A 15,925-nucleotide genomic window follows, 5' to 3' on the forward strand; every position below is an offset into this window, starting at 1 on the left:
CACCCCACATCTCACCCTCCACCCTGTTCTGCATCCCACCTGCCGGCCCGTGCTGTGAACCCCCGCCTGCTCTCCCTGCTGCCTCTCGCCCTGGCAGGGCTGGGTGCCGAGGATTTGGGGCTGGTTCTGGTCCCCCTCTGGGGACATCCCATGGAGGGACTGCTGTAGCTCCGGGTTCCCGGTGGGGCTGTGCCGTGGCCTTGCCGTGAGCATCACAGGGTGCTGCCCACTGACGGCGTGGGATAGACGGCGTCCGTTTTCACGTGGGGAACAGCGATGCTCAGCCCCGACACAGCCACCTTCGCTTTTTGTCACCGAGATGCAAAGTCCTTGATCTACCTGATCGATCTGAATCACTGCGTGACTCCTGGTGAGAGCGATGCTGGCGGTGCAGCTCGGGAGCAGCTGTCGCTGGAGCCGGGAAATGCCCCAAAATCTCCCCTCTGCCCCTTGCTCACCTCCGAAACCCTCTGGAAGGGTTTGCAAGTGCCGGGGCTGGGCCGGGTCCATTGCTTCACAGGGATGGGGGACGGGTTTGCGGCTGGGGAAAGGATCAGGGCTCTTTACTCGATTTACACCTGCTTCCTCCCTCCTTTTCTGCGCTTTATTATGAGCAGTTTTACCTGCTCGAGGGCTGCCCCGGGGATGGGGAGCTGCAGTTCTGCAGGAGCCATCCCTGCAGCTGGATGCAGGAAGCCTCTGGGACCTGTAACTCCTGCGCAGCAGCTCTCGGACACGGACAGCTTGAGCTAAACCACCTCGGCCCTGGCACGGCTTGTGAGGAGCCATCCGGAGCAGCCGGTGGCTCTGTAAAGCAGGACAGTGGCAGCAGCTCATCGCAAATGCATCCCGACATGCGATGCTGCGTCCCGTGCCAGGGACAGCCAGGGCCGAGCACTGACCCCACACACGGCGGGTGCCCGCCGTGGCTAACGAAGGCTGCCGCAGCCCCTGGATGCAGATCCTGAGCTGACTTTGCTTCCCGACTCCCCGTCCCAGGCAGGGCTGCGTGGTGGCTGGTGCTCAGCACCATTTGCTGTTACCGAAGTCCATCCTGGCCCTGGCCGCTGAGCCGGCGGAGCGGCTGCGGAGCCCAGCATGCCTGGGGATGGCTGCAACTCTGGGAATTTTTTTTCTCGAGCAGGAAGCTGAAGCATTTCCTCCTCCAGCCGCAGCTGATGCTTGCAGAGCGGGTTTTGCAATCCCATAGGTTTCTGTTCTCGGGGCGGGGAGGTGCCTCTCGCCACCTTGCAGCTCGGCAGTTTGTTTGCTCGTATTTTTTTTTTTTTTTGCATCTGTCAGTGCTTCGCTGCCAGCCCTGACAGGTCCCAGCGACAGGGTGGTTTTTGGCAGCGCCAACAGCTCCGTCCATGCGCGGCCCTTCGTGTGGTGTTGCCCGCTCGGTGCTGGCGAGGTAGGAGGCTGGCGGCTGCTGGCCAAGGACTATGTCCCACGGCCGGCTTCTTTCCCCGTGCATTGCCAGGCGAGGACGGATAAACGCTGGGGTTTGGTGGCGGGGCTGGAGGAGGCCAGCGGCCCCCCGGGGGTGACCTGTGTGCTTTCCCCCCCTTCCCGCAGCGGCGATGCAGAGCACCCCAAACTACCTCTGGAGCACCGAGGACCTCCTGGGCCAGGGTGCCACGGCCTGCGTCTACAAAGCTCGTAACAAGGTGAGCGGGGGCAGCGGGGGGGGGACAGCCACCCCAAAACCACGGTTCCCCTCTGTCCCCTCCATCCCTCCTGCCCCGCGGCGCGGGGATGCCTGTGCTCCCCTCTGCTCGCCCTCCCGGGAGCTCCCCGGCTGCCGGCAGCGTTGGGGGCTGCTTTGGGTTTTATTTTCGTTTTTCATTTGGCTCCTTCTTCCCCCCACCCCCTCCGCGGCACCAGCTCAGGTCTGCGGTTCAAGAGCAGCTTTTGGGGTTGCTCACAGCCGGGTCCGGCTCACCGGCTGCCGGCGCTGCCGTGCATTGCGGGGGGGGAAGAAGCTGTATTTGGGGGAATGCCCAGAGGTTCTGAAAACCCCGTCCTTGGCGATTTGCATATTTCATGCAAACACTTGCCAAGGTTAGAATAGAGCCTCTCTGCCTTGCCAGCCTTTGAAGTTTATTGAGCAAGTTGGCTCTGCAGGGCACAGGGCAGGAGAGGCGGCTTTGAGGATGGTTTGGAAACAGCCCCGTCCCGCAGAGAGCAGGCAGGGAGCTGCCAGCCGCAGCTCCAGCTATAAACATTTTATGAAGCTGAATAAACACGCTGCTATGTAGCACGTGGGCTTCAGGGACAGGAAGCAAAGGGAGGTGAATAACAGCTGTTTGCTTTTGCAATGGAGAAAATGAAGGCTGTGGGACGCCTGTTCAGAACACACGTTACAGTGTCAGCGTAGTTTGCATCCCGAGCGGGATGTGGGAACAGTAACGGAGCTGATGGAGCTGCTTAGGGTATGGATGGTGTCCCCTCCCATTTCCTTTTTCTCCTTTTCCTCTTTTTCCAGAAATCAGGGGAGCTGGTTGCCGTGAAGGTCTTCAATAATGCCAGCTACCTCCGGCCCCAGGAGGTCCAGATGAGAGAGTTCGAGATGCTGAGGAAGCTGAACCATCAAAACATTGTCAAATTATTTGCCGTGGAGGAGACGGTAAGCGGGACCTCAGCTCGGAAACCTGCTGCGCTGACTGGGCCAGTGACGCCGGGGAGCTGGTCTGAGCTGCCGGAGGGGAGCAGTGCTCCCGGGCTGCCTTCTCCTCCCACCTCCCTCTGGCTTCGCCCCAAGCCTCAGCCCACCCCTTCAGCACTGGGGGCACTGGTAGCACTGGGTCACTGGGCTGGAGCACAAACGTGACCTGCTGTTGTCCCCTGGCCAGGCGCGTGGCACAGCGGGGACGTTCTCCAACGCTGGTTTGTCTGAGCGGGAGAAACCCAGGGACCCACCAAGCAAGGGAGGGGATCGGTCCCACCTTGGGGGGGGGCAGACGGGCCACCGGCTGGGACACGGGGCCGGCCGAGCCCTCACGTCTGCTCCCCGCTGCAGGGCAGCAGCAAGCAGAAGGTGCTGGTGATGGAGTACTGCTCAAGCGGCAGCTTGCTGAACGTGCTGGAAGACCCGGCGAACGCCTTCGGCTTGGCCGAGTCCGAGTTCCTCATTGTGCTGCAGTGCGTGGGTGAGTGCGGGGGGGGGGTCCCTGCACCCCCCCGGCCCGGGACGGGCGGCTGCCTGCCACCGCCAGCGCAGCCTGGGGCCGAGAAGCTGCGGACTGGGGACCTCGCGGTGCTGGTGGGACCCTGCGGGCACCAGCCCCGGGCTACGGACTTGAGGGTTGGGCTGAGCGGTCAGAAATTGCACCTCTGAACGGGGTGGGGTTGTGAGCTTTGCGTTCAGGGGAAGCCTGAGGGTTTCTCCTTGCAGACCGGCGCCGGGAAGCAGCTGTGGGAACAGGCTGTGTCCCACGACGGAGGAGCAGGAGGGCAATGCCCTACCGTGCGCTTGCTCATCCTCTCCATTCCCCCAGTCACGTTGGTCCCCATTTAAGTGCAACCAGCCCTGGGGCTTGTCCCCTCACTGGCCCTTCTCATGTTCCTACGTTTAAACAAAAATGCAAAATGCTCCAGCCCCGTGCACGAACGCTGCCTTCCATCCTCGTGCCCAGTGGCAGGGATGAACCACCTCCGCGAGAACGGCGTTGTCCACAGAGACATCAAACCTGGGAACATCATGCGGCTGATGGGGGAAGATGGGCAGAGCATCTATAAGCTGACGGATTTTGGGGCCGCCCGAGAGCTGGATGATGATGAAAAGTTTGTGTCTGTCTATGGGACGGAGGAATATCTCGTGAGTATGGCGTGTCACCAGTCTGGTTGGCCACTGGGAGTCCGGGGGGAAGCTGGTCCCCATCCCTCCATCCAACAGCTGGGCAACTTGTAGAGAGCAGCAGTGACTCGGAGAGCCCAGTCTCAAAGGGGCCACGTTTTTCAAAGAAGAGGGGCTCAGCATTTGTGTTGTAGAGTCCCAGCTGACGTTTTGTTTGGAGGATCCAGCAGTAGGAGAGGCCAAAGCCAGCAGTCAGTTTTCAATCCCAGCACCCGAGGCTCGATGCCCGCTGCAAACCCGCTGGACGCGTTGGCAGCGCTGCTCTCTGCTTCATCCCTGCAGCACCCGGACATGTACGAGCGAGCGGTCCTGCGCAAGCCGCAGCAGAAAGCCTACGGCGTCACCGTCGACCTCTGGAGCATCGGCGTCACCTTCTACCACGCTGCCACCGGCAGCCTGCCCTTCGTCCCCTTCGGGGGACCTCGCAGGAACAAGGAGATCATGTAGGTACCCGCGTCCAGCTGGGAGGGCTGGCTGCTGCTGCGTGGGGAGGTGGGACCTGGGGGGGGCTGCAGGACAACCCGGCTGTGGCTTGGTGTGTGCCAGCAGCACCGTGTGACTACGTAATTTGCTGCTCATTTAATCCCACACAGCCTAGAAAGCCCCGAAATGTAGCCCGTCGAGAGCATGCATGTGCAGTGTGGTAAAGGATCTGCGCCCCGTTTACCACGTTTGCCCTCAAAACGCATTCTCGTGACTTTGTGGCTAAACGGCTGGAAGAGGAGGCAGGGTTAATGTTTGCTCGAAAGTTTTTGACTGTTTCCTGAAGTATTTTCCCTCTGCGCGTTTTTTTTTCTTTCTGCGAATCGTGTCTTTCCCAGCCCATCCACGCTCTGCCCTTTCCCTCTTTGCTGAACCCGAGGGATGCGGTGCCCAAACAGAGGTCCCTTGGCTCGTTTCAGCTGCAAGCAATTTTCTTTCAACAGGTATAAAATTACCACCGAGAAGCCTGCCGGAGCCATCGCGGGGGTCCAGAGGCAGGAGAACGGGAGCATCGAGTGGAGCTACGAGCTGCCCGTCACCTGCCGGCTCTCCGCGTGAGTGTCCCTTGCCGGACTCGGCTCCCGCGGTGGGTCTCACGTCCTGGCACCCCGGCTGGAGAGGGCATCCCACCGCAGCCAGCGCAGGAAATTTTAACGAGGCAGATGAGCTTTTCGTCTGCAGAAGTCAGAGCTCTCAGACCAGGTCTTTGCTTTACAGCCAGGAAAAGGGGGTGTAAGACAGGGCAGTGGCTCCGTCGGTACGGGAGCTCAGCCACAAGAGACGGGCTGCACCTCTCCCCGGCCCCGCGGATCACCGCGGTTATGGCTCAGGGTTATGCCAGTCTGTGCGAACATCTCTTCTGCTGCTGCTGCAGGGGGCTGAAGGACCAGCTGATACCCATTTTGGCTAACATCCTGGAGGCGGATCAGGAGAAATGCTGGGGATTCGACCAGTTTTTTGCAGAAACCAATGACATTTTGCACAGGATCGTGGTCGACGTCTTCTCCCTGCAGCAAGCTTCCTCGCATCGCATCTACATCCATTCCTACAACACGTAAGGATGCCGAGGCCGTGTTAAAAGTGAATTTGGGAATTGAGCTCAGGAGCCTCGGCCCCTCGTTTCAGTAGGTGAACCTGGGGGGAGCACCCATTCCCTTTGCACCGCAGTTAAACCAGCTTAAAACAAACCAGGCTCAAACCAGCGTTTGCTGGGGAGTTCATTAACTGGGAGCTGTCGGCTCCTGGCATGGCACATGGAGAGCCCCAGGGGGGTTGTCTGAGGGGCTCCGCTGGCTTTGTGCAGTATTTTGCTATGAGAAGAGGGTGGCAGGCTGTTAAAGCGATGGAAATCTGAGCGCTCATTGCTTATTCCCCATCCTTTCGTTTCTTTTTCATTTCAGTACCACCAAGTTTTTAGATGCTGTCTTCAAACAAACAAATATAGTCCCTCACCATCAAGAATATTTTTTTGAAGGTCACTTGTATGAGTTGGATCCTAATCTACAAGCTCATAATTTCTGCAAAACCACAGAGCACAACCCCCTGACCTTGCTGAGCACCACTGAGCAACCAGAAGAGATAGTAGGAGTGAGATACAGAGACCGTGAGTACTGTTGGCTTGGAGATGCATCACGGCATGCTGGGTGGGCGCCATAAGAGAGATTTGCTTAAATTATTATCCTGATAGACTCCAGTGCACAGCAGGAGCTGGAGGGGTTACGATGCTGGAGCAGGATTAGGAGGTTTCAGGGTCAGTTTTCCCCCACCGTGTGCTGTAGCTCCACGGCCGCCCACCACACGGGGCTCTGCGGGTGGTTCGTGCCTTCGTCCACATTTCCAAAATACCTTGGAGGGCTGCGCTAAGCCTCCAGCATCGCGGCTGCTCCTCTGCCTGAAATCCTGAGCAGCCGCAGGTTTTTCTTAGGCGGGTGCGAGACATCCCCGTGGGTCCGCAGCCACGGCTCGGGAGCTCCGGGCTCGCTCCCCAAAGCACCGTGACCGCTGCCTGTCTTTCCAGCAGCCCTTGAGTTTCCGAAGTTTGTCCCCAAGGTGGACGTGGTGGCCGACTGCGGCGCAGCCAAGGTACGTGGGGGTGTCCGTGCATCCCGGCGGAGCCCCGGCCGCGGAGGTGCAGCCGCCGGCAGTGCCCTTTGCTTTTGCAGAGCGCGGTGGGTGCCGTGCACCAGACGCTGCGGATCGCCCAGGACCTGCGGCGCTGCCGGGAGCTGCTGGCGAGAGGTCTCCACTGGGTGATGTGAGTGCCGGAGCCACCGCGGTCGTGGGTGGCGTGGGGGGGACCCCCGTCCCGTCCCAGCACCGAGAGATTTGTGTGTCGAGAGTTAAACCGCTCGGGGTTTTCCAGCCTCTTCCAGACAGTGCAGGACCGCTGGGTCTGGTGGGATGTGGTCATGGCGTACTGGGAGGGGGCACAGCGCACTGGTCAGCGTGTGCCAGGCTGCGAGGGGGCTGGACCTATAGGAAAATACCACCCAGTGTTGTGAGGATGCTCCTGTCCTCACAGGACAGGCCTGTCCATTTGTTACTTTTGAGTCACTTTTTTCAGTTTAGGAGATGCTGAGGAAAACAGAATAATAATTATTATAATAGTAATAATAATAGTAGTGGTAGTTGTAATAATAATAATAATAATAATAATAATAATAATAATAGTGCATTTTCACTGTCCCACCCATTTCCTTCAGGGCAGGAACTTCTTGTGCAGTGGCAGGACAGTGCCCAGCAGGCAAGACCCCCTGCCCGGGAGCTGCACCCAGTTTTACATGCATCCAGCCCCCCATTTTCTCACAAGCAGCCAGAGAGGAGCCACCAGCTCCATCCTAATCCCCCGCCACACGTGGACGGTCCCAGGATGGAGGTCGGGCTGCCGGGGAGCATGAGTCAAATGGGCTGTTTTCTGTCCTGGCAGCGGGAACCTGAAAACGGAGTGCTTGAGGATTTTGGAGCAGAGGAGAGGGGCTCTTTCGGTGCTCACCTGCCTGCAGCTCACTGAGGTGAAGACCCACGTGCTGTAAGTGTGGCTTTGCGGCCGCGGGGATGCAGGCGCTGGGCTGCGGCTGCTGCAGATAAGATACGGGACTTTCAAAGGTGCCTGAATAATCAGAAATAAGTAAAATTCCAGGAATAAGCTGGTAGCTGGAAGGTAAGAGGCTTTTTTGCTGTACGTGGAGGCTGTGGGAAATGAGCCACTCTGGCTGTTTCTCCCTCTTTGCTTCAGTTTTTAGTGATCAGTCCCTGGTTTCACAGGAGCCCAGAATTAGTCCTTGCTCCCTGGCTCCTGCTCCAGGGTTTTCAGACTGTTACAGCCCACGAGCTGCAGAGTTAGTGCGAGAAGGAGACAGGGCTGCTGCTGCCAGCTCGTGGGAAAGGGAAAAAAAAGAGCCACTGCTGCCAGCTCGTGGGAAAGGGAAAAAAAAGAGCCACTGCTGCCAGGAGAGTTAAAATAATGGGCAGGATGGCATCAGGTGCCAGGTCCCCTCTGGGGTCTGGCCACCATGGCCAGCCCCGCTCCCTGCAAACAGCCTTGGAGAGCTGAGCGTGGGCAGCATCGGGCAGCGGCCGGCAGCCCATCGTGCCGCGTTCCCGCGGAGCCGGCATCCCGCCTGACCACACCATCTGTGATGAGATGTCTCTTATTTCCATTCAAGAGGCTCCACGAATGGAGCATTCATCGGAGGCTGGAGTACGGAGAAACCCTGGGCTGTCCTCAACATAACCGATGCACCCATTCCCACTCACGCTGCCCCAGGGAAAGCTGAACCCGTTTTATCTGAAGTAACCCACAGTTATTTTGCTTTTCTGTTTTGTTGTTGTTGTAGTGGAAAATTCTTTGCTGCTGGGCTGCTGTTCTTCCATTCTTTTCAGTTTAGCAAGTCTCTTAATTTCCATTTCATCCAAAAAGACAGGGACACATGGTTCCCATTGACTTCAGCCGGATTAGCGCAGGGCTGTAGTGCCAAGAGCACTAATGCTGCAGCTGGATGCTGCTGGCTTATCCATCCCTTCCAACACGGTCTGGATCAGGCATATTTCTGCTGACTTAGCCAGCGTGCGCCGCTCAGCGTTACACTCCCATGCCAGCTGCAGGGAGGCAGACAACATCTGATCTGGTGTAAAGCCAGTGGCTATGAAGCTAAGGATTTTGGAACAAATTGGACACAACAGGGTGAGTTTTTACCGGATCAGCGCTTTGCATCTTGTGGCTCAGATCCGGTACCCTGAATGCAGAATTATCGCCTGAGCAAACCACCTCCCGGCTCCCCCAGCGACTCTGACACTGCCTCCACCACGGGATGGATTTTCTTTGCCCAGGTGACGGCTGCCTCTGGCTTGTGTTCTGCTTAAGGAATATTCATTTTCTGGCTTTCTTCAGGTACGAGGCTGTTCCTGCAGGCAGCGGGGTGCCGGCTCTGAAGGACGTGGCCACGGTGAAGACAAAGCTGCAGAGGGTGAGCCCCACGGGCAGCCGGCTCCGTGCGGGGCCGGGGAGCGCCCGCAGCCGCAGGCGAAATTCGGAGCAGCCGGCCCCAACGTCTCCTCCTCATCCGCAGGTCGCCGAGGAGCTCTCTCAGTGCTCCCACAACATCTTTGACTTTCAAGGGGCACTGGACGGCATTTTGACTGAACTGGTGAAGCACAGGCAACAAGTGCATGAAGACAAGAGGTTTGTAGTAGAGCCAGCTTTACCGAAATGCCTGCCAACGCTCTGCTGTTCTCAGCTGGATCGAGCAGACATCGCCGCGGGCTCCCGAACAGCCAGGCACAGCCCTTCACTGCAAACAGCTTTTAACAGCCCTGCGCGCACACGTGTAATATGGCGTGATGTCCCTATGTGCAGACATGGGTAGCCGCAGTGTCCCCTAGTTACAGCGTGTTCGGATTTCACCCCAAAGTGCTAATTTCACCCCAACCTCATATTCTTCCTCTTGCGGGGCCTCACATCTCCTTCCCTGTCCCAATTTCAGCATCCGGCAGATCGAGTGCTGCCTGGAGAAGATGCAGCTGATCTACAAGCAGTTCAAGAAGGCCAGGACGTGTCTGCGTAAGTGACGGGGACGGCGGCCCCGGGGGCACGAGGCGCGGGGCTGCAGCAGGAACGTCCCTGCGCTGGCCCGGTGGAAAAATTAATTATTTCAGTTTGCTGGGTTTAGTAGTTATCTCTGTGCCATAACAGTAGTCCCAGGGGCTGCAGCCCTGAAAAGCCCCTCGAGTGATCTCTGTGCGTTGTGAAATTGCCCATTTATTAGGTTATGAACCAGAAAACATGTGGTGACCGGTGTCTTTCCTCCCCAGGGCTGGGCTACAATGAGGAACAAATACACAAGCTGGATAAGTAAGTCCCAACCCTCTCCCCTTTCCAGAACCTGCCCCGTGCTGCAGCCCGGCAGGTGTTTGGTGTCTCCGATTGAATCCTAAGGGGATGTAAAATGTTCCTGGGTCACTAACGCTGAGAGAGGGCACCTGTAAACCGCTCTGTGATGGTTCATGGATGCAGGACCTTTCGCAGCAAAGCTTTCAAGCTACAAGCTATTTCAGAGGAAGATGTGAGAAAAACTCTGCAGACCCCGGGGGCAGGGTGTTGCTGGTAGGCCAAATCCCTGCATTGGACTGCGGGGATAAGCACGTTTCAGGCTATTGCTCACACAGTACTTAGTTTGTGGCCATTTATTCGCTGAGATGCTGATTTAGGAAGTGTCCATGCTTTCACATCTGCTTGACTTTCAGTGGGGGTGAGGTGTCTGACGGCTTTTGTGCCTTTAAAAATCCTTTCAGTTTCCACTGAAACTGGGGGAATTTAACATAGGGAAGAAATAAAGTGCACTTCAATATATACCAGGGATGGTGCAATTTAACAGGCAACTCCTTTATCTTAATTAATCTTCAGTCTAACCTTGGACATTTGCCTAAAATTCCAAGGTAAAGACTTCTCAGAAGTGCCCCAGGGGTGGGGATGACAGCCCAGCTGGGTCCCCCTGGCCCCCGAAACCTCCCTCCCCTCTTCATCATAATTAGGTTGTGTTTGCTCTATAACACTGATGCAAAATTCATTACTGAGTATCCAGTCCCTCTTTCTCCATTTGGGAGCCAGCTTTAAGTCTCCTGTCATGTGAACTGTGATGTTCATTTTCATACATTTAAGGAAATAACAGTGTTCTCTCTTTTTTTTTTTCCTCCTGGTTTTAGGGTGAATTTAGGGCATCTGGCCAGGAAGGTTCTGTTGATTTTCCAGGACAATTGTGTCCAGCAGTACCAGGAGGCCCTGGCCCTCCACGGCAGCAGGATGAGGTACCAGCCCCTGGGGTTTCGGGGCTCTGGCTTTTGGAGCTGGTGGGGATGGGAGAGGGGACTTTCCAGTAACCTTCCAACGACCAGGGCTGCAGAATGCTCTCTGCTTTTGATCGAGTATTGGGATGCAGATGGAGATGATGTTGTTGGTAACTGCTGCTGAGGGACTCGTAAAGGGGTAATAAGACCTTAAAGAAGCAGCTCTGTGTGACTGCTAGAAATCCTGCTGTGTATGCTGGTTCTTATCCCTTGCCATGCATTTCTGCCCTGTTGTTTTAAGTTTTTTGTTTTTAAAAAGCCCCCTAGACTTGCAGCTTGAGTTCAAGCAGCTGGTTACCTCGTTCTCTGATGGGGAGAGGTTATTTTATCAGGACAAAATTGCTATTGAGACAAAGAGATCTACTTATTAGGAATGATTTTCTATTAAACGGTGTTTGGGGAATAATGCAAAGAGCAAATTACCTTGTGGTGATTGAGCACAATCCACTGCCTATCGCAGCAGCAAAGAGCAGGGGTGAGGGGGAGGCCATTAGGGGAAGAGGATGTTGCAGAAATTGGATTTTTATTGCAAGGTTCCTTTTAGAGAGGAGCATCCGTTTCCCTGGGCTGCCAGCATGGGCAGAAGGAGAATGATTTTCTAGAATGCCTTAGAATTAAACCTGGCTTTTGACCTGGTCCCTATTTCTGGTGTGAAGTAGCCCTGCACAGGATTTACTAGGGGGTGGATTTTTAGGCTAGAAGTTTGTCCCAGGTGCTCAGGAATGTCCCAGGAGCAGCAGGCAGAGTCTGCCCTGTCCCTGCCCTGTCCTGCCTTGCCTTGTCCCTGCCTTCTCCCCTTTCCAGCCTCAGCTTGTGCAGCCGGGACTTTCCACGCTGCAAACCCTCGCCCACGGGCAGGTTTCACTTCGGGGACAGAAGCTGTTGCCCACAGTCGCCTCCCACCACGTCCCATCGCGGGGCACTGAAATCTCCCCTCGGCTTCAACGGGAATTTTGTCTCAGTGTGGGATTCCTCTCTGGGTGTAGAGCCCCACAAAACCCATGCAGCACAGGAGCCCTGTCTGCACTAAAGCAGGGCTTTTACCTTTGCTCACAGGGAGGAAAAAAGCTTCTTCATGTTTTTCTGGAGTATTTTTGTATCTGTTTTTCTGTCCTTAGGGAGAAGGCATCGTGAGTCACAACTGGATATTTTTGATTTATTGTTACTTCAGTTTTAATTGGCCTGTTTTGAGTTTCTTTCTGCTAGCAGCCAGGGTTTGTGGTGTGGTGGCTGTTTTTCTGGGGACTGGAGGTGGACCGTTCACCTTAAATATTCTTTCCTTTTTTTTTTTTTTAAAGCCAAACCAAGTCTCTTTTTATCCAACTCACGGCGTGCCTGCTGGGTGTGTGGCACCTCCACCTCGGGGCCCCTCACCCTGGCAGGAACAAGGCAGTCGGTCCCCCAAAAACTCACAGGAGGATTTACTCCCCAGGCTGGGGCAGAGCAGAGCGGGGCACTGGTCGCACCATCCTGGCCCAGCTCAGCCCCAGCGGCAGAGCCCACCGAGATGCTGCCTGGTTTGGGCTTTGGTGTCAATCGTGGTGCCTGCAGAGAGACTGGCCCCAAGGACATGCTCAGGGGGAACCCTTCTGGCCTTCAAATGCGAAAGGAGAGCGTGCACGAAGAAATGCAAAAGCAAGGAGCCTTTTTGAGCAGATGGTCAATCCTCCACAGGGCATGGAGGACCGGCCTGCGCGGCGCTTATGGCAGAAGTGATGGGCTTGAGCTGTCTCTCATATAAGCAACACTTTCCCTAATTAATTTGCTATTAGTGTTGTTTGGATAACCTGGCCTATGGTGGCTATTAGCAGAGCTGCAGCTGCAATTATGACACTGTTGTGACTCACTTGCTTTCCTTCAGGATTTTAACTTAGATCCAGACAGGTTTGCAGAAAGCAGTACAGAAGTAAAACACACACAAAAAAATTTATAACCACACTGCTGCCAAACACCGACTGGGAATTTTGTCATCGTTTTTCTTTCTAGGAAAGTCTGTGAGATAAAGAAGCATCTGAAGAGGCTCAGCAACTGCATCAGCGCCTGCAGCGTGGAGGCAATGGAGTGCCAGGACTGCCTGCAGAGCGTAGGTGCCCGCGCGGGGTCCTGCCCGGGGGTGCAGCTGCACAGCCTCTCCCCGCTTCCAGATAACGCTGCTGCTCCCCTCTCCCAGCACCCACCGTGTGCATGAGCGCATGTCTTGAGTAGGGAAACCCTGGAGCATTTTTAAACAACTTGCTGCAGTTCTTTGGGGGTGATCCACACCGGAGATCTTGCTTTCCCCCACTGCGCGAGCAAGGAATGGGTAAAACTTTGGCAGTGGCACCCCTGGTCTGGAGGACTGCCTGGCACATGGGAATCTGTACCCAATAAACAGGAATTGCAGTAGTAGAAAAATGATGCTTCACCTCCAGCTTTCACGATGGACTACCTGCCAAGCTGCGGCACAGCCACCCAGTAGATGCCCTAGTCCTTTGGTTATTTTATTGCGTTTGAACTGACGAAGTGGATGTGCTGCATGTGACTATGTAGGTGTCATTTCCCCAAAGTGTTTTGTCCCGGGGTAGGCACGCCGCACTCGCAGGGCTGCAGGGAGAAAGAGCCCAGGCACTGCAGCACCCGGGGATCAGACCACCGCGAACAGCCCCGCTGCCTGCCCGGGGCTGCCAAGTCTCTCCGTCTCCGCAGGCTCTGGACAGGTTTCTCCAGATGGAGAAACGGAGTTTGGCCCCGGTTCCTCCCGCGCCTTCACCCTTCCATCTGAGCCAGGCACGCCAGGAGATGGCTTTTCGGTGAGTCCTTTGGAAGAGGGTTTTGCGGACAGCCCAGGTCCCCCGGGGAAGAAGCGGGACCTCCCGCTGCTCATCCTCTGCACCAGCAACCGGGCGAGCGTTGGGGCGAGGGCTCTGTGTCTGCGGGGCTGGGACAGTCTGCGTTAAAGCCCTTCGCCGCCGCGCACGCCGTGGCCCTGCCGGGTGCGATTCCCGCTCGGCGACCCGTGGGTCATCGTCCCTGCCGGCTCAGCCAGCCCTTCTGCAGGACGTGCTCCCGCGGGGAGCAGGAGGCTGAGCAGCACGGGGGTAAGGGGCTGGTTGTGTCCCCGGCAGGATGCAGGAGCTCCTGGAGCAGATGAGGTCAGTAGCTTGTGATCTCCAGTTCAACAACAGCATCATCGAGCGGTGAGTAAGAGCAACCAGAGAGGCTGCTCCGAGCAGCGATTCCTGCCCCTAACACCAGGACATGGCCGCGCTGCCCTGGGAAGGGGCGGTGGGTCTGGGTGGGCTCCCTGGGAGTCTGTGAATGAGCTCCGGCGTGGGGAGCCGTGCCCGGTGCCGAGCACAACCACAGCTACTCATGGGGTGGTTCACATGGGGGTTTTGATGGCACCAAGTTTACATCATGATCTGGCAGCAGAAGAGAGTTTCTCTCTCTTGGAAGTTTAAGCATGATCTTCTGCAAATGCTATGTCATGTCTACACCCTCTTTCCAGCCTTTTTTCCTGGGCTGCTCAGCAGTGTCAGCTGCTGACTGCCATGGAGAAGTGGATACTTTCCGTTTCTGGATGAAACTCTGTGCAAAACCCAGCATCCTACTGCTGACAACCCCCCTGAGTTTTTTCCTCTGCAACCTTTTTTTGAGGATCTAAATGCAAATCAACAATATGGATATACATATCAAAATGTCAAAGGGTTTCAGATCAGATTTTAAAAGAAAAAAAGAAATCGGTGATTCGCCCCAGCCCTGTTTTTATAGGACCAACTGTGTTGTTGCAGCATGTCCACTGTGAATAAGGGGATAAGCGAGGTCTGGTATGCTTTTGATATGAAGAGCTTACCCCAAGAGACACAGGAATGAGCCCAAAGACTAGTGCCTAGCCCAAATTGTAGTTTGGGACTGCATGAGCCCAGGCGATTCCTCTCTAGCCTAAAGCCTTTGGTTTTGTTCCTGCAGGTTAAGTGGGGCTGCCCCCACTCCTGGTATTTGAGAGATGTGGTGAATTTGCAGCTGCTGAAGCAAACCACTTTCCACAGCAGGGAACACTTACAGCACTTTGGGTCCAGAGCATCGGAGACATTTGACATTCGTGTTTGAGGAGCTCTCTGTGTCCTACGTCTCCGCTCCAGCACTTTTGCACAGTTCACCAGCATTAGCTTTGAGCGGCTTGCAAACCTTGAGCCTCTGAAAATTTGACCAGAAAATTGTTGGGTTTTTTTTTTTCCTTTTAAAAAGTGCTTGAAGGACTTCACGTTTTTCTAGCTTCCCTGCATCACCATGTCAGATGATGAAGAGGAAGAGGCTAGACAGATAAATTATCTTTTGCCCTCTTACTCGTTCAGGGATTACTCCCACTTTTAACGTACTTCTGCTCCCTGAGCCTTCATGGAGCAAGGCAGGAGCCCAAGGCAGGAGGGATGCTGTACCTGATGGACGAGAGAGCGGATCCAGCCCAGGACGGCTCCAGTGCTCTGCCCAGGAGGCAAGAACACGGGGAAGGTGGGAGCCGCAGACGTCTGCTCGCAGGCACTGCAGCCTCTCCTCCTGCTTCAGGGCTTCACCTCCAGCCCAGCCCTGTGTTTGGGCTGCTGAGGGGCATGGGGATGGGAGGCCGAGGGAGGATTCTCTTTTTTGGTACGTTTCTATAAATGTAACTGTGTTCTGTGTTTATGCACGTGGGGGTGTGTGCCTTCTCCAAACAACCCTGTACTGAAACTGTGGCTCCAGCCACCAAACCTGGGGGTGCTACTGAATGCCAAGGCAAAATCTCAGACAAAAGGGCTCCCACAAACCCTCTCCAGACACATATCCGCAAGAGAAAGCAAGGATATTTCTTTTTCTTTTAGGTGAAAGACGAAAAGAAATCCTAAGCTGCCACCCCTGCTGTTAACACGCAGGGTGAAAGGATGCATTCATCTGTGGAGGTGACAGCAGCCGGGATGGCAGAGCTGGGACGGGGACAGGAGGGACCCGAGCAGGTGCTCTGTGGGGCTGGCTGTGAGTGTTTGGAGCTGCCCCGGGACGGGCATGCACAACACTTCACTCCTGTTACGCTCCGGAGAAATAGGATGGAGGGGAAACACGCTACCCCCCACCTCATTGCCGCCCAGGAAGCGCACAGAGAGCTGCAGAAGGACCCCAATGGTCCACGTCGGGGCTGTACCCAGCCCTTTGTTAGGGGTAGTTATTATGCTCTGATTTTCCTACTGTTTTTTCGACCTTGGGTTTTACAAGGAGCCGTAATCCTCT

The 15,925-nt window shown here is 55.8% G+C and overlaps 1 protein-coding gene across 2 annotated transcripts; it reads left to right on the forward strand.

The window, feature by feature from the left end:
- The first annotated feature begins 1,225 nt into the window (after positions 1 to 1,225).
- Positions 1,226 to 15,344, forward strand: IKBKE (inhibitor of nuclear factor kappa B kinase subunit epsilon). 2 transcript variants are annotated; one of them, XM_052815500.1, is made up of 20 exons: positions 1,226 to 1,670; positions 2,489 to 2,629; positions 3,023 to 3,152; positions 3,639 to 3,820; positions 4,142 to 4,302; positions 4,786 to 4,896; positions 5,217 to 5,396; positions 5,743 to 5,945; positions 6,360 to 6,424; positions 6,505 to 6,596; positions 7,269 to 7,370; positions 8,733 to 8,808; positions 8,911 to 9,023; positions 9,325 to 9,401; positions 9,653 to 9,692; positions 10,544 to 10,645; positions 12,671 to 12,767; positions 13,370 to 13,473; positions 13,789 to 13,860; positions 14,633 to 15,344. In XM_052815500.1, the coding sequence occupies exons 1-20, from the start codon at positions 1,584 to 1,586 to the stop codon at positions 14,664 to 14,666; spliced, it is 2,169 nt and encodes a 722-aa protein (XP_052671460.1). In that variant the 5' UTR covers positions 1,226 to 1,583; the 3' UTR covers positions 14,667 to 15,344. The 2 variants fall into 2 exon arrangements, with proteins under 2 accessions (XP_052671460.1, XP_052671461.1); XM_052815501.1 differs by having other exon boundaries at positions 6,363 to 6,424.
- Positions 15,345 to 15,925: the final 581 nt, after the last annotated feature.

This window comes from Harpia harpyja, chromosome 19 (genome assembly GCF_026419915.1).
Source record: "Harpia harpyja isolate bHarHar1 chromosome 19, bHarHar1 primary haplotype, whole genome shotgun sequence".
NCBI lineage: Eukaryota > Metazoa > Chordata > Aves > Accipitriformes > Accipitridae > Harpia > Harpia harpyja.